The sequence below is a fragment of the Anomaloglossus baeobatrachus genome, chromosome 6 (assembly GCF_048569485.1).
Source record: "Anomaloglossus baeobatrachus isolate aAnoBae1 chromosome 6, aAnoBae1.hap1, whole genome shotgun sequence".
NCBI lineage: Eukaryota > Metazoa > Chordata > Amphibia > Anura > Aromobatidae > Anomaloglossus > Anomaloglossus baeobatrachus.
Genome location: NC_134358.1, coordinates 549,016,392 through 549,035,019, shown reverse-complemented (window position 1 = coordinate 549,035,019; position 18,628 = coordinate 549,016,392). Strand labels below are relative to the sequence as shown.

At 49.0% G+C, this 18,628-nt stretch overlaps 1 protein-coding gene across 1 annotated transcript in view; it reads right to left on the bottom strand.

Annotated features, from left to right (window-relative positions):
- Window positions 1-3,006: 3,006 nt before the first annotated feature.
- The window catches only part of VPS50 (VPS50 subunit of EARP/GARPII complex), a 203,904-nt gene continuing 188,282 nt past the window's right edge, over window positions 3,007-18,628 (bottom strand). The window contains exons 27-28 of the mRNA XM_075315659.1: window positions 8,491-8,680; window positions 3,007-5,994 (exon numbers count right to left, since the gene is read on the bottom strand). Coding sequence (XP_075171774.1) covers window positions 5,875-5,994; window positions 8,491-8,680 — 310 coding nt within the window. The 3' untranslated portion in view covers window positions 3,007-5,874. The remainder of the gene's footprint in view (window positions 5,995-8,490; window positions 8,681-18,628) is intronic.

The window sequence follows — 18,628 nt, the reverse complement described above, 5'->3', positions numbered from 1 at the left end:
AAAAAGAACTTTAACACTAGACTCCCAAGAGTCTTGTAGAAACAATGAGGGGCTTATCCCCCATTTATAAAAAAAAAACTATCATCATGTCTGGCTGAATTTTAAGAAACTTAACCCATGCTAGGCACTGACAGAGTCCATGTCGTCACACATGCACCCACTCACACAGCTGTCTATTTCTTTCTCTCTAGGTCTGCTTTCCTGCAATTGCAGGTCATAAAAGAAAAGATAAAAGGGACGGACGGAGGCTCCAGCACTCTTACATTGAGCTTTCTCTGCGGACACTGTTCACTTTAAGCAAGCCAGCAATGTCAAGGGAGGCAAAATTTGGGGACAGAACCAAGCACCGTCACACCAAGGGTATTCGTTTTAGTTCTTTTATTTTGGAGCAGAGAATCCCTTTAACATCGAGATCAATTACAAACAGGTTACAAATAATGCCAAAATAACGAGTGATGAGCGTTTGGGACTAACCATGCACGGCGTGTATTCATAGTGACAGGACACCAGCAGGCGAGGTATAAAAGCAGCAAAGTCTGGCTGGCTGCATAATGGCGGCACTTCTCTCAATATGCTGCCGGGCTGCCGCGCTGTCACTTTGATTACACACGTTCTGCACAGGTAATTCCAGACTCTGACCATTCTCCGCTATTGTCCTTCATCCAAATGAAAACTGCCAGTAAACAGATTATTCCCCGTGTAACAGCTTCCCCGCAATTGTTATAGATGGAGCCCATCTGTTTAGGTAAACATTTTTTTCCAAAATGACATTTTTTTTTTTTTTTTGAGATTTTAAAGGGAAGTTCCATCTTTACAGCTACTTGGTAAATTGTTCCAATCCATTGCAAAACAAAAAAAAAAAAAATACTTTGCAAATGTTTTTTATAAAATAAAATAAAAAAAGAAAAAAAAGTCTACTGATTTATGTATATGGGTCCTAATACAAAGATCTCTCCTCCAAACTGATGAGGCGTCCACCAAATATAAAAAAGGGAATAATGTGTCCCCAATGAGAATGGAGCTTTAGGCGGGGTTTGCACGTTGCGACATCGCAAGCCGATGCTGCGATGCCGAGCGCGATAGTCCCCGCCCCTGTCGCAGGTACGATATCTTGTGATAGCTGGCGTAGCGACATTATCGCCACGGCAGCTTCACATGCACTTACCTGTCCTGCGACCGTCGCTCTGGCCGGCGACCCGCCTCCTTCCTAAGGGGGCGGGTCGTGCGGCGTCATAGCGACGTCACACGGCAGGCGGCCAATAGCGGCGGAGAGGCGGAGATGAGCAGGATGTAAACATCCCGCCCACCTCCTTCCTTCCGCATTGCAGCCGGGAGGCAGGTAGCAGATGTTCCTCGCTCCTGCGGTGTCACACACAGCGATGTATTCTGCCGCAGGAACGAGGAACAACATTTTACCTGCTGCTGCACCGGCATTATGGAAATGTCGGACCCTACACCGATGATACGATAACGACGCTTTTGCGCTCGTTCATCGTATCAAAAAGGTTTTACACACTACGACATCGCAAGTGACGCCGGATGTGCGTCACTTTCGATTTGACCCCACCGACATCGCACCTGCGATGTCATAGTGTGCAAAGCTGCCCTTAGTGCGCATGCGCAACCACAGTCAATGGAAGCAGTGATCGCGCATGCGCACTACCGGTGCTCCTGATGTGATTCTCAGTAAGAATCCCAATGGTGAAACACATCTTATATGACCTATCCTATGGACAGGAGCTAAATGTGTCATGGCGGAATTTGACTCTGTTAAGATTGCAGATTCTGACACTCCTCCCGATGGTTTCTCTGGTGTCTGGGATCGACACAGGCAAACTTGGGTGACGATCTGCTGCATGCTGATTCATAGGCAGGCTGCTAGAAAGAGTTAATTTTATTGCTCCTTTGATCACATGTTGTGGGAAGACCTATCTTATCTGCTCCCATCCTATTTATGCTGGTGGAATCCTTCAACCCATGCCAGCTATAGTTTATTCTATGTCGGTCCGTGAAGTGTGGTGTTCCAGACTCTCTGACGAAAGTTGTGCTGCTTGGTGCAGTTGTGTAGTTTACCCCAATTGTTCTCTTCTTCCCTCCTGAACCTCTTATTGTCTTTAGCTCTGTGTACTGAGAGCCAGGAGGAGTTTTGGTTTTCCCTTGCAGGAACTAGGTAAAGAAATCTACAGCTTCCACGTGCATAAAATTATTTTTATTCCAAAACTTTAAAATCCAAAATTACAAAACATAGATCCAGAGGGTAAGAGCAATAATTGAAATGCAACGCGTTTCAGACGTTGCTATCCATGCTTCTGAGTAAGGAGCTGTTCCTATACAGGTGAGCTGGTTTTCCTTTCAACCTACAATTGTTTTTCCCTTGCCTGCCTTTATCTGTGGTTTCATCACAATCTTGTCCCATCCCTCCCTGAGGAAAGGAAGAGGGTCAACTAGATCAGGACTGGTCAGGAGTAGGGCCACTAGGGAGACTCAGGCCTCTCCACCATTAGGAGTATCTCTGAGGTTAGGGATAGCATTGGGTCCCCTAGCTTGAGGGACAGCTTATGAGCCCCGATTCCCCGCTATCCCAAAGTCATCGTGAATTTTTTTTGTTATTTGAATAACCCCTTAAATGACTAGCTGGTGGCTTGCTGAACTTGGTAAACTATGGCCGGTTTATTCCCCTTAAGAGCGCCACTCGTATCCACAGGCAGTAGTGGGTATTGCAGCCCAATTGAAGAAGACATGATAGGAATTTTCCAGATTTATTTTTTATAATTATATAGTTTTAATAAATATGGACAGAAAATGGTTGCAAAAGTGTGCACACCCTTGAAATAAACCAGTTTCCTATCCCTTGACTACTCAGCCACAAAAAGTGAACCGAAATTTGATACATATGATTTTTATGCTTATAAGCAGCAGAAGGGGCAACGATTGATCATCTTCGCCGACTTCTTAACTCCACTCACCGACCTCTGCCCCCTATTTAAACAAGCGCAAGCTTCATGGTAGGTTCGTCATTAGTGTTTTATTTCACAGCCACGGTTTCCATTAATCTCTTAATTTAGATTTGACAACTTCATTTACGGTGGAAAGCGATACAAAAAGCAGCCGGCACTACAATCCAAGAGCTGAACACGAAGCAATTAAATTAAAAAAAACCCCTCTCCTCTGACAGACAAAAAGAGAAAACGATTTTGCCTAAGAAATTAATATTCCAAAATATTCAGATTTACATATTAATATTGAAGCGAGACAAAGAAAATCAGTGCCCAGAATATACAGATTTCATAAAAGGTACAGTAAAATCGTTAACTCTACAGTCATCCTGGCAAAGAAATAAATAGTAAAAGCGAAGATTTCAAGCAGAGGGGTGAACGTGACTCCTCATGGGCGGGAACCTTCAGTGGAATAGCGAAAATCACTGGCTGAAACGTATAGATTTTTATAGGGATACTGAATACTGTATGATATAGTCACCCTACAGGTCATTCTCCCAAAGAAAGAGTGAAGAGTCTAAGCGGTGGTGTTACCTTTACTCTTCATGGGCGGGGACATTCACTGGGTGTGGCAACACCAATTAGCTTAGTTTATTGGTCAGTTTTCTCTTACATAATTAAAGGCCCATTTACATTGGCTGATTTAGGTCCATCAATGAGTCTTATATGCAACTTGAATGGTGCTCGTTAACTGGCCCGATACAGACTGATGGGGGCAGAAAGAATGTTATTATCCATTTACAGCATACATGTTGTTTGCAGTAAATCCTCTCTTTACACAGAGCGGTGTGCTGCCAAAAATGATTATCTTTATGCAGGCATAAACGATCTGCCAATGAATGAGCATTTTGACGATCGTCAGCTGCTCTGTGGCATGTTTACACCGGGTGATGATTAAGAATGAGCGCTCTTCCTGGTCGGGACCATTCCTCCTGATGGGGTGGGGGAACATTCCTCCGGAGGAAGGAGAACAATCCTCCTGGTGGGAAAAATTCATCAGGGGGAGGCAGAACATTCCTTCTGAGTGGAGGGGGGGTGGAACATTCCTCCTGGGGGGAGGGTGGGGGGGGGCATTCCTCCTGGGGCTGGGGGGAAGGGAGAGGGAACATTCCTCTTGGGGGAGGGGGGGGGGCATTCCTCCTGGGGGGAGGGGAAGCATTACTCCTGGGGAGATGGGAAGCATTCCTCCTGGGGGGGAGGGGGAAACATTCCTCCTGTGGAGGTGAGGGGGTGAACATTCCTCCTGGGGGAGTGAGACCTGTAGGAAGGGGGGAGACATTCCTCCTTGGAGAGGGGGGGTGGAGAAACATTCCTCCTGGGGGGGGAAAGAAACCTTCCTCCTGGTGGGGGAACCTTCCCCCTGGTTGGGGAGAAACACTCTTCCTGGGGGGGGGGGGGGAATATTCCTAGAGTTGGGAGGGGAGAAAATTCCTCCTGGGGGGGAGGGGGGGCATTCCTCCTGGGGGAAGGGGGAGAAACATTCCTCTGGGGGGAGGGGGGGGCATTCCTCCTAGGGGGAGGGGGAGAAACATTCCTCCTGGGGGGAGGGGGGGGAAACATTCCTCCTGGGAGGGGGGAAGCATTACTCCTGGGGTAGATGGGAACTATTCCTCCTGGGGGGAGGGGGAAACCTTCCTCTTGTGGAAGTGAGGGGTGAACATTCCTCCTGGGGGAGTGAGACCTGTAGGAAGGGGGGAGACATTCCTCCTGAGGGAGGGGTGGGAGGTGGAGAAACATTCCTCCTGGGAGGGGGGAAGCATTACTCCTGGGGGGAGGGGGAAACATTCCTCCTGTGGAGGTGAACATTCCTCCTGGGGGAGTGAGACCTGTAGGAAGGGGGGAGACATTCCTCCTGGGTGAGGAGGGGGGGTAGAGAAACATTCCTCCTGGAAGGGGGGGAAAGAAACCTTCCTCCTGGTGGGGGAACCTTCCCCCCTGGTTGGGGAGAAACACTCCTCCTGGGGGGAGGGGGGAATTCCTCCCGAGGGGCTGGGGGAATATTCCTACTGTTGGAAGGGGGAAAAATCCTTCTGGGGGGAGGGGAGGAACATTCCTCCTGGGTGGTGAACATTCCTCTTGGGGAAGGATGAACATTCCTCCTGGGAGGGGACATTCTTTTTGGGGGTGGGGGGATTCTTTCTGGGCATGGCTTTTCTTCCTGGGCGGAGCCATTCTTTTAAACGCTCATTTGCTGATTACTGGCTATGTAAATGGGGCTTAACGCTTATATGGACAGCTGCCAACATAATCATGGACTTGTACCTACATAAAAGGTAAATAAATGACCATGAGGTCTATGTTTTTGCGGAATGTAAGTAATATCACTAGAAGTAAATGGAATAGTTGACAATATGGAGGCATAGTCTGTATATAAGTGCTCAGCAATGGGACAAATTGCGCGATTTTCCCTAAATAAGCGTCGTTGTCAGTGCTGAAGCTGTATCACGTGATCCCGTTCAGCAGTGGAGTGTATGTCACATCACCCTTTTCAGAGCTTTAGACTGGCTCACAAGCGACTCAATAATACCGTTTTTTTTACTTTGAATGGGGCGATGCTAAGTGGTGTAAGGATATTTAAACATTAAGAAACTATTAGGAAATCAAAAAAACGTTAATCTGACCAAATGGTACTGTCCCTTTAAATAAATTTACGTTTTCGATAATTTCAAGGTAGCAAAAACAATTTATCGATAGAATTCCCCCTGGATGAGATCCAAACCTTTGGAAATAAGAACTCGTTCCTTATAAACCTGTACAAATAAAATATAATGTGATGGCGAGACATAAGAGAATATGTTACGCGTGATTCTATATATTTATTATTATCCAGCGAGGGCACTTCTACCATATCAGTGAGGTCTGGAGCGCTCCTTGGGAATTATCTTTTTGGCCGGTCCAAGTCGTCGATGGCTGCCAGGAGCTTTTGTCTGGCTTTTTTATTTATGTGGGATCCAAGGCAGACGTTCACCAGGTTTGTTAGCTGCTTGGTGGAATATTCCTACCGCAAAAAAAAAGAGAAAAAAGACAAAGATTAAAAAATTTAACCTTTGAACGTTTTTTTGCTCTTAATCGCCATTTTTAAAAAGAATTAGCATTTTCTCTTTTCTGATCATATCCTTTTACTTTTACTGGGGTCTGACAACTTAAAAAAACTACAAAAGAAAGTATTAAAATAGCCCCTGTCACATAACTCAAACAGCAGCCTGTCCTAATCATGTTTCAGGATGGGCAGCAATCTGACGTAACACTGCTCCCGAAACCTGTGCCTCAACTGACAGAGGAGCTGTATCATAAGAACATATATCAGTAGGGGTGTGACAGTAGAAATAATTGTTTTCCTCGGATTCCTGTGAGCAATTTTATTTTTCTACAACCTCGGCTCTCAAGTCACGGGAGCGATGGGTAACTGAAGCAAGGGCGCCTTGACTGGCCCTCAGACTGGGGACCATGCGCTGTACCTTTATCCCAGAGATACGCTCGATGGTAACCAGATCCGAACCACCAGCGTTACCTTAACTCATGTCCGTACCCCCCCTCTATCCCACACCTGGAGAAGGACGGGATCGAAGTAACAAACCCCACAAATAACGTAGACATGGAAGAACCAAAACACATACACACTGCAAATCAGACAAAAAGGGGAGAGACAAAACGTGCAAAGGAAGAAATAAAAGGGAGGAAATAAACTGACAACAGGGATATTTCCAAAACCACAAGATGATACCACAGATCACCAGTAACTGGATCGCACGCGAAGACTGGAATTGCTGGAGCAAAGCTGGAGCTATAACCGGCAATGAGGAACTGGAACCAGCACCTTATAAAGGGTGGAGACGGCTGTGAGTGATCATGAGCTCCTAGCAGCAATTTACAAGCCAGCAGGGTTTTAGGGTATGTGCGCACGTTGCTTTTTACCTGCTTTTTACCTGCTTTTTTGCTGCTTTTTCTTCTGCGCTGTTTAATGCCAAAATGGATGTGTTCTTCTATTCAAGCAAAGTCTATGGGAATTTGGGTTTCTTGTTCACACTATGTTGTTCAAAATGCTGCCTTTTTGTGGCAGAACTTTGGTCAAAAACTCAGCTTTGCAGTGCAAAACCCAAATGGCAAAAACAATTGACATGTTGCTTCTTTGAAAAGCTGAGTTTTTGACCAAAGTTCTGCCTCAAAAAGGCAGCATTTTGAACAACATAGTGTGAACAAGAAACCCAAATTCCCATAGACTTTGCTTGAATAGAAGAACACATCCATTTTGGCATTAAACAGCGCAGAAGAAAAAGCAGCAAAAAAGCAGGTAAAAAGCAGGTAAAAAGCAACATGCGCACATACCCTAACTCCTGCTAGATTGAAGAGCAGTGAACATAAAACAGCCGACGCCCGGCTCTGGCAGAACAACTAAGAGACATCAGATTACCTGTCAGACTCTGCAGTGTGAATGGAGTCCGACGCCGCTTTGACACCTAGTGAGAACCCCGAATAACACCTCCATGCTCAGTCAGCTGAAGAGAAGATTTTTTCTCCTCCTTTTACAGCCCTTCTCTGGCAGCTCTAATATGTGTACATTCAATACACCTCCTCTCTAAGGCGGGCTTTGCACGTTGCGACATCGCAAGCCGATGCTGCGATGTTGCACGCGATAGTCCCCGCCCCCGTCGCAGGTACGATATCATGGTGATAGCTGGCATAGAGAAAATTATCGCTACGCCAGCTTCACATACACTCACCTGCCCTGCGACCGTCGCTCTGGCCGGCGACCCGCCTCCTTCCTAAGGGGGCGGGTCGTGCGGCGTCATAGCGACGTCACACGGCAGACGGCCAATAGCGGCGGAGGGGCGGAGATGAGCAGGATGTAAACATCCCGCCCACCTCCTTCCTTCCGCATAGCCGCCGGCGGCAGGTAAGGAGATGTTCCACGCTCCTGCGGCTTCATACACAGCGATGTGTGCTGCCACAGGAACGAGGAACAACATCATACCTGTCGCGGCACCGGCATTATGGAAATGTCGGTGAATGCAACGATGATACGATAACGACGTTTTTGCGCTCGTTCATCGTATCATCTAGCATTTACACAGTACGATGTCGAAAGTGACCCCGGATGTGCGTCACTTTCGATTTGACCCCACCGACATCGCACGTGCGATGTCGCAACGTGCAAAGCCGCCCTAAGTTGAGATACAGGTCTCGGGAGCGGTGTTTCTTCAGCCATCTAGGAAGAGCTGCCGGTTGAACAATGTGCTGGAGGCAATTTTATTACATTTTTGTAGAACACCTTTAAGGTGGCTGCTTGCTAATGATTTCCTCTTTATTTCTCTTGAAAATTAGCATTACACATTGACCAATGTTGTGAAAAGAGTGGTATTCTCACGGAGCCATTAAAGGACGTGATTAATGAATTACATCCCGAAAAGTGGATCCACCTGCATTAAGTGATTTTGCAAAATGAAGACTCAAAACCAAGGTGAATGTCCCATTCTAGGAATCAGAGAACGCTCACCCTGTGCTCCTTGATCCAGCGCTCCATGTCGTTCTCCGTCAGGTAATAGGCTTTGATGTAGGTCTCTACGAATTCCTTATCTGGAATTGGACGGATGTCAGTCAGCTTCTCCAGCTTCATCAGGAATTGCTGGAAGTCCAGTTGCATCAGCGCTCGGCCCTCGTTGCTGCACTTCTTCACATTGGCATAACTAGCAAGAAAGAAATAAAGAGCAGATTAAGACAAGCAACTGGACACTATCGCTCCTTATGGGTGTTTGGAAATCATCTCCGGTAACTTGACCATTTCTCCGTAAGATCTTCTGGGAAAAATGCTTAAGTTCTCCATTGACGTCCATTAAAATCAGGTTGAGCCGGTCTGAGCGTCCGACTGCTCGTTCCGAGCACTGAGCATTAAAGAATCGTAGTGCTTGCTCATCACTAGTAGTGATTCAAAATGGTTAACTCTTTCAATTTTGGGTATGGTTGGTGCTCCACAAGCTGTACCTTGCACGTTAGATCGGAGCTATGACTGGCACTACGCAGACGTAACCGCTGGTCCAAATCCAATCAGCAGAAATAAAAAACCATTGGGTGGATGAGGTATAAATGGGAATAGATACTGACAACTGCTTGTTCCATCCCCAACTAGTCAGTAATTTTCGCCCATGGTCATGTGAATGGTTAAATAGACCCTTCTCTCCGGGACTGAAAAGTGACTATCCATTTGCCACGTATGGTCACCTCACTGGACGAGCTCCATACACCCCCATCCTGCTGACTCCTTTGCTCAGATTGTTGTTCCAATTTCGGGTTCCAAGGTGGTTGCCAAAGTGGTATACGCTGTGCAGTGGCAGGTCCAAACCTCGCTTCCTTAGCCTCTCCCTGATGTGGATCAGACCTACCACTACACAAGGCAAATCGCTGCGACCGTCTTGCAACTAGGAGGAGCAGAATGACAATATGAGCAGAGGACGTTGGCAGCTCATTCGCAGCAGCCAACTTAGAAGTAGGAGAAATAAAATGTAGATCTGAGCAGAAGAGGTGTGCGGCCCATCCATGGCAGCCACCTTGGAAGGAGGAGGAATGAAACGTCGATGTAAGTAGAGAAGGTGTGCGATCCATCCACAGTGGCCACCTTGAAAGCAGGAGGAACAGAACGTTGATTTGAGCAGAGGTATGCCTACCATCCGTGGCGGCCACCTTAGAAGCAGAAGAAATAAAATGTATATCTGAGTGGAGGTGTGCGTCACGTCCACGACGGTCACCTCAGAAGAGGAACAGAACGTTTATCTGAGCAGAGGTGAGTGGCCCATACACAGAGGATACCTTAGAAGCAGGAGAAACGAAACGACAATCTGAACAGAGAGGGTGTGCGTCCTTATCCACGTCGTTAACCTTAAAGGCAAAAGGAACAGAACCTTGATCTGAGCAGAGGAGGTGTGCGGCACATCCATGGTGGTCAAATTAAAGCAGAAGGAACGAGACGTTGATCTGAGCAGAAGTGCACAGCCCATCAGCGGCGGATTCCTTAAAAGCAGGAGGAACGGAACAACAACCCGAGCAGAGGAGGTGTGAGGCCCATCCACGAGGTCATCTTAGAAGCAGTAGGAACAAAACGTTGATCTGAGCAGAGGAGTTGTGCAGCCCATTATCAGCGGACACCTTAGAAGCAGGAGGAACAGAACGTCAATCCCTGCAGAGGTACGCGGCCCATCCATGGTGGTCATCTTAGAACCAGAACTAACGGAACTTTGATCTAAGAAGAGGAGGCGTGCGGCCCATCCACGGCGGACACCATAGAAGCAGGAAGAACAGAACGACGATCTGAGCAGGGGAGGTGTGCAGCCCATCCAAGGAGATCACCATAGAAGCAGGAGGAACGGAATGACGATCTAAGCAGAGGTGTGTGTCCCATCCATGGTGGTCATCTTAAAAGCAGGAGGAATGGAAGGATGATCTGAGCAGAGGAAGTGCACAACCTATCATTGGAGGACACCTTAGAAGCAGAAGGAAAGGAATAACCATCTGAGCAGGGGAGGTGTGCAGCCCATCCAAGGCGATCACCATAGAAGCAGGAGGAGGAACGTAACGACAATCTAAGCAGAGGTGTGTGGCCCATCCATGGTGGTCACCTTAGAAACAGGAGGAACGGATGGACGATCTGAGCAGAAGAAGTGCGCGACCTATCGGAGGACACTTTAGAAGCAGAAGGAACAATACTATGATCTGAGCAGAGGAGGTGTGCGGCACATCCACAGTGGCCACCTTGGAAGCAGGTGGAAAAGAACATTGATCTGAGTAGAGTTCAGCAGGTAGTGTGACCATACGCGACTAATGAAGGGAATTTTGTTACTTACCGTAAATTCCTTTTCTTCTAGCTCCAATTGGGAGACCCAGACGATTGGGTGTATAGCTACTGCCTCCGGAGGCCACACAAAGTATTACACTAAAAAGTGTAAGGCCCCTCCCCTTCTGCATATACACCCCCCGTGGGATCACGGGCTGCTTCAGTTTTAGTGCAAAAGCAAGAAGGAGGAAAGCCAATAACTGGTTAAACAATTCAATCCGAAGGAACATCGGAGAACTGAAACCATTCAACATGAACAACATGTGTACCCGAACAACCAAAAATCCCGAAGGAACAGGGGCGGGTGCTGGGTCTCCCAATTGGAGCTAGAAGAAAAGGAATTTACGGTAAGTAACAAAATTCCCTTCTTCTTCGGCGCTCCATTGGGAGACCCAGACGATTGGGACGTCCAAAAGCAGTCCCTGGGTGGGTAAATTAATACCTCAAGTTTGGACTGTAAAAACAGCCCTTCCCTACATGGAGGCAACCGCCGCCTGCAGGACTCTTCTACTTAGGCTGGCATCCGCCTAAGCGTAGGCATGCACCTGATAACGCTTGGTGAAGGTGTGCAGACTCGCCCAGGTAGCCGCCTGGCACACCTGCTGAGCCGTAGCCTGGTGCCGAAATGCCCAGGACGCACCCACGGCTCTGGTAGAATGGGCCTTCAGCCCTGATGGAACCGGAAGCCCAGCAGAACGGTAGGCTTCAAGAATTGGTTCCTTGATCCATCGAGCCAGGGTGGATTTGGAAGCCTGCGACCCTTTGCGCTGACCAGCGACAAGTACAAAGAGTGCATCCGAGCGGCGCAGGGGCGCCGTGCGGGAAATGAGGATACTGAGCGCTCTCATCAGATCCAACAAATGCAAATCCAATTCATATCGATGAACTGGATGAGGACAAAAGGAAGGTAAGGAGATATCCTGACTGAGCTGAAAGGGGGATACCACCTTAGGGAGAAACCCCGGAATCAGGCGCAGCACTACCTTGTCTTGGTGAAACACCAGGAAGGGAGCTTTGGATGACCGCGCTGCTAGCTCGGACACTCTCTGAAGAGACGTGACCGCTACCAAAAAGGCCACTTTCTGTGAAAGTCGAGAAAGTGAAACATCCCTCAGAGGCTCAAAGGGCGGCTCCTGGAGAGCAATTAGTACCCTGTTCAGATCCCATGGGTCTAACGGCCCCTTGTACGGAGGGACAATGTGACAAACCCCCTGCAGGAACGTGCGTACCTGAGGAAGTCGTACTATGCGCTTCTGAAAGAATACAGACAGCGCTGGGACTCGTCCGTTAAGGGAGCCGAGCGACAAACCTTTTCCCAAACCAGATTGCAGGAAGGAAGGAAAAGTAGGCAATGCAAATGTCCAGGGAGACAGTCCCTGAGCAGAGCACTAAGATAAGAATATCTTCCACGTCTTGTGGCAGATCTTGGCAGACGTCGGCTTCCTAGCCCGTCTCATGGTGGCAATGACGTCTTGAGATAATCCTGAAGACGCTAGGATCCAGGACTCAATGGCCACACAGTCAGGTTCAGGGCCGTAGAATTCAGATGGAAAAAACGGCCCTTGGGACAGTAAGTCTGGCCGGTCTGGTAGTGCCCACGGTTGGCCGACCGTGAGATGCCACAGATGCGGGTAACACGACCTCCTCGGCCAGTCTGGGGCGACGAGGATGGCGCGGCGGCAATCGGAGCTGATCTTGCGTAGCCCTCTGGGCAACAGTGCCAGAGGGGGAAACACATAGGGTAGCTGGAACTGCGACCAATCCTGAACTAAGGCGCCTGCCGCCAGAGCTCTTTGATCGTGAGACCGCGCCATGAAAATCGGCACTTGTTGTTGTGCCGAGACGCCATTAGGTCGACGTCCGGCCTCCCCCAGCGGCTACAGAGTTCTTGAAACCCGTCCGGGTGCAGAGACCATTCCCCTGCGTCCATGCCCTGGCGACTGAGGAAGTCTTCTTCCCAGTTTTCTACGCCCGGGATGTGAACTGCGGATATGGTGTATGCTCTGTCTTCCACCCACATCAGAATCCGCCGGACTTCCTGGGAGGCTTGCCGACTGCGTGTTCCGCCTTGGTGGTTGATGTATGCCACCGCTGCGAAGTTGTTCGACTGAATCCGGATCTGTTTGCCTTCCAGCCTCTGCTGAAAGGCTTGCAGGGCAAGATACCCTGCCCAGATTTCCAGAACATTGATCTGAAGGGTGGACTCCTCTGAAGAGAGTCCTTGCCCGTCTGAGAAAGGGGTACGTTCCTGTCTAGGGACGTCGACTTCCCATCCCATTGGCAAAGAATGTCCTATAGAAGTGGACGCAGATGAAACTGCGCGAAAGGGACTGCCTCTGCATGAGGCGTCTTAAGGGGTGTGACTGGCCTTGAAGGAGAGACTGCACCCCCGTCTGTAGTGAACGCTGTATGTCCAGCGGGAGCTGCACTATCGCTGAGAGAGTGTGAAGCTCCATGCCAAGATATGTCAGCGATTGGGTCTGTGACAGATTTAACTTTGAAAAGTTTATGATCCACCCGAAACTCTGGAGAGTCTCCAGCGCCACGTTCAGGCTGTGTTGGCATGCCTCTTGAGAGGGTGCCTTGACAAGTAGATCGTCCAAGTAAGGGATCACAGAGTGACCCTGAGAGTGCAGGACTGCTCCCACTGCTGCCATGAACTTGGTGAAAAGCCGTGGGGCTGTTGCCAGACCGAAGGGCAGGGCTACGAACTGAAGATGCTCGTCTTCAATAACGAATCGTAGCCAACACCGGTGCTCTGGAGCAATCGGTACGTGGAGATAAGCATCCTGATGTCTATTGACGCTAGGAAATCTCCTTGAGACATTGAGGCAATGACGGAGCGGAGGGATTCCATCCGGAACCGCCTGGTTTTCACGTGCTTGTTGAGCAGTTTTAGGTCCAAAACGGAACGGAAAGAGCCGTCGTTTTTTGGTACCACAACCAGATAGGAGTAAAAACCGTATCTTGTTCCTGAGGAGGAACAGGGATTACCACTCTTTCTGCTGCAGAAGAGCATCGGCTCGGTCGGGAGGTGAGGAAGTTCTGAAGATCTAGTTGGAGGACGAGAACAGAACTCTATCCTGTACACGTGAGACAAAATGACTCTCACCCACCGGTCTTTGACCTGTGGCAGCTAAATGTCGCCAAAGCGGGAGAGTCTGCCACCGACCGCGGATGCGGAGAGAGAGGGCTGAACGTCATGAGGAAACCGCCTTGGTAGCGGTTCCTCCGGCTGCCTTCCTTGGGCGTGATTGAGCCCGCCAGGAATCTGCGCCTTTCTGAGCCTTTTGAGTCCTTTTGGACGAGGACAATTGGGACCTGCCCGAGCCTGGGAAGGACCGAAACCTCGACTGTCCCTTCCTCTGTTGGGTGTCGTTTGATCTGGGCTGGTGTAAGGAAGAGTCCTTACCCTTGGACTGTTTAATGATTTCATCCAATCGCTCACCAAACAGTCTGTCACCAGATAATGGCAAACTGGTTAATCACTTTTTTGGAAGCAGAATCTGCTTTCCATTCTCTCAACCACAAGGCTCTGCGTAAAACCACGGAGTTGGCGGACGCCACTGACGTACGGCTCGTAGAGTGCAGGACAGCATTAATAGCGTAAGTCGCAATGCAGACATTGCGAGGTTAAGGACGCCATCTGCGGCACAGATGTACATGTGACAGTGTCCACGTGCGCAAGGCCAGCTGAAATAGCTTGGAATGCCCATACGGCTGCGAATGCCGGAGCAACCGACACGCCGATAGCTTCATAGACAGAATTCAACCAGAGGACCATCTGTCTGTCAATGGCATCTTTAAGTGAAGTCCCATCTTCCACTGCAACTATGGATCTAGCCGCAAGCCTGGAGATTGGGGGATCCACCTTTGGACACTGGGTCCAGCGCTTGACCACGTCAGGGAGAAAAAAGGATAACGTGTATCCTTAATACGATTGGAGAACGCTTATCTGGATAAGTGTGGTGTTTCCGGATTGCTTCTCTGAAGTCAGAGTGGCCAGAAAAGTACTCAATATACGCTTGAGATACTGAAAAGGGATTTCTCCTGCTGTGAAGCTGACTCCTCCACCGGAGGAGCTGAGGGAGAAATATCCAACATTCCATTGATGGACGCTAGAAGATCATTCACTATGGCGTCACCATCCGGTGTATCCGGATTGAGAGCGGTCTCAGGATCAGAGTCCTGATCAGCTACGTCTGCCTCATCATACAGAGAGTCCTGCTGGGACCCTAACCAGTGATGAAGCCGAGTGCCGCTCCCAGCGAGCTCGCTTAGGCTGTCTGGGACTGTCGTCCGTGTCAGAGCCTGCGCCCTGGGATGCATGGGACCCCCCCGGAGCACTGATTTGTTCCAAATGAGGGTGGCCATGGAGCATTGTATCAACATTGCCCACGGTCCGTCTGGACTGCTGTTAGTCACAGTCACAGACAATCTATCAGCCGAAACTGCAACTCCGTCCCTGTCCCTGGACAGGGCTCACAGGTGGTTCCTTTGGCCACCTTTAGCAGAGACCCCGGCTGACCAAGTGCTACAGGGGAGCATTGCACACAATGGGGACAGTGGAACCTGCCGTGTGGAACAGTATCACGTGCAGTACAAGCAGCATAGAAAGCCTGTGCCTTGGCACCCTTGCTTTTTTGCTGCTGTTGTCTAGCCATTTAGAAGTATATTGCCAAGAATAGCGACCGTACAGTGCAATGTATAGCATACAAGCAGAAAGTACAAATGAACACTTCAGCACATGCAGTACAAGCAGCATAGAAAGCCTGTGCCTCAGCACCCTTGCTTTTTTGCTGCTGTTGTCTAGCCATCTAGGAGTATATAGCCAAGAATAGCGACCGTACAGTGCAGTGTATAGCATACCAGCATAAAGTACAAATGAACACTTCAGCACATGCAATACAAGCAGCCTAGAAAGCCTGTGCCCTAGCACCCTTGCTTTTTGCTGCTGTAGTCTAGCCATCTAGGCATAAAGTACAAATGGCATTAGTGGGGTCAGCACTTCAGGTGCTGCTTACCGCCCGCACAAGAGCGGGTGTGTGGTCGCCCGAATCCTGTGACTGGTTGCCCAGAGCTTGTCTCCCTTCTCCAGCCCAGACTGCGTGCAGGAATGGCTGCCGGCGTCTTGTGAAGAGGGGCGGGCCGTGGGCGTGCCCCAGACAAGAGCGGGAAACTGGCGTCCCACTGTGTCCAGTGAAGGGGGCTGGAGAATGCAAAGCAGACTCCAGCTCTCGGCGCTGACTTTCTGTACAGCGTCCCGCCCCTCCCCTGACTGGCAGGGCTGGGGGCGGGAACGAAGCGAAAACTAGGCCGCAAAGCCGGGGACTCGAGTAATAAGCGCGGCCGTCCTATGTGCACGGCCAGCGCGGAAGTCCCCGGCGCACCACAAGTCCCAGCCGCGCCACAGTGTAAAACACCCCGCAGCGGCCGGCGCGGCAGTTTCTAACACATAAATTCACTCAGCTAAGCTGCAGTGAATAATAGCACAAGCGCTCCGCGCTGTTGTCCCCGGCGCACTAGCACTCCCAGCAATGCTGGTGTGTGTGTGCGCGATGTGTACGGGGACACAGAGTACCTTAATGTAGCAGGGCCCTGCCCTGACGATACCCAGCTCCATATCCAGCAGGTTCTCCGGGTCTGTGGATGGAGCCCGGTCTCAGTGCCTGGAGACCGGTAAGATCCCACTTCACCCAGAGCCCTGAGGGGGGATGGGGAAGGAAAACAGCATGTGGGCTCCAGCCTCCGTACCCGCAATGGGTACCTCAACCTTAACAAACACCGCCGACAAAAGTGGGGTGAGAAGGGAGCATGCTGGGGGCCCCATATGGGCCCACTTTTCTTCCAACCGACATAGTCAGCAGCTGCTGCTGACTAAAAAACAGTGGAGCTATGCGTGGATGTCTGACCTCCTTCGCACAAAGCATAAAACTGAAGCAGCCCATGATCCCACGGGGTGTGTATATGCAGAAGGGGAGGGGCCTTACACTTTTTAGTGTAATACTTTGTGTGGCCTCCGGAAGGCAGTAGCTATACACCCAATCGTCTGGGTCTCCCAATGGAGCGCCGAAGAAAGATACTTTTCTGTCTCCAGTAGGGAGGTTACTTCAAAATATTATTGGCCATAAATATGCAGAACGAACCCCTAAATACTGTGCACACCTGGGCATACAGCACCGACAAGTCATCACTCAGAAGCAAAGGCTTCGATATTCGAGTTTCCTTTGTACTTTAGCCAATTGTCCTGGATGAAGGGAACATGGTACAATCTCCCTAGAGTCCTCCGATGGTGGATAATTCACCCTAATCACACAATTACCCCTTACAGACAGGATTTATTTTTTTTAACCTTCAGGTCACAGCATATTTCTCCCTTCTTGCCTCACCGCATGCAGGAGACGCAACCAGTCTATTTCTTCACTGACGTTATGGATTTCAAGCTGTCATGTTTTTTGTGGGTACAAAATATTCAGCATTTGAATTATTAAAGGTTTTTTAAGCCAAATGTTTTTGTTGTATTTAATGTTATTGTTGTATTTATTTTTCCAGCCAAATACAAAATTTTGACTTAAATTGAGGTTTTATTTTTTTGTTTGTTTTTTTACGACCTGTAACCACCAAGGAGATTTATTAGATCCCGTGTAGATTTTTTACGCCTTATAAACCTAAAATCTGATTTTATTCAAATAAAATTGCTTTTTATTTGTTTTTCTTATCCAATTATTTTATTCACTTTTACACTTATTATTCATTTTTCTTTTTTTGTTTTAATTATTCTTACTTACAGCCTGTGTGTGAAATGCACATGGGAGCCTATGCTAGATTCAGGGGTCTCAATTCCTGGATAAACCTTTTAGCAACTGATGATCTATGAAATTGTTGGGGGTCTGACACAAGAGACCCTCACTGGACAAGTGTGGCATCTTTAACTCAGCACCCAGCTTTCCCGTGCTGATATCTCTGAGTACTAAGCTTTCCTATATTGTGATATCCATCTTGTCCTCAGCACCCAGCTTTCCCATGCTCTGCTATACAGCTTTAACAGCACCCAGCTTTCCCATGCGCTGACATCTCTCAGCACCCAGCTTTCCTATATTCTGATATCCACCTTGTCCTCAGCACCCAGCTTTCCCAGCTCTGCTATACAGCTTTAACAGCACCCAGCTTTCCCATGCGCTGACATCTCTCAGCACCCAGCTTTCCTATATTCTAATATCCTCCTTGACCTCAGCACCCAGCTTTCCCATGCTCTGCTATACAGCTTTAACAGCACCCAGCTTCCCCATGCTCTGCTATACAGCTTTAACAGCACCCAGCTTTCCCATGCGCTGACATCTCTCAGCACCCAGCTTTCCTATATTCTGATATCCACCTTGTCCTCAGCACCCAGCTTTCCCAGCTCTGCTATACAGCTTTAACACAGCACCCAGCTTTCCCATGCGCTGACATCTCTCAGCACCCAGCTTTCCTATATTCTGATATCCTCCTTGACCTCAGCACCCAGCTTTCCCATGCTCTGCTATACAGCTTTAACAACACCCAGCTTCCCCATGCGCTGACATCTCTCAGCACCCAGCTTTCCTATATTCTGATATCCTCCTTGACCTCAGCACCCAGCTTTCCCAGCTCTGCTATACAGCTTTAACAGCACCCAGCTTTCCCATGCGCTGACATCTCTCAGCACCCAGCTTTCCTATATTCTGATATCCTCCTTGACCTCAGCACCCAGCTTTCCCATGCTCTGCTATACAGCTTTAACAACACCCAGCTTCCCCATGCGCTGACATCTCTCAGCACCCAGCTTTCC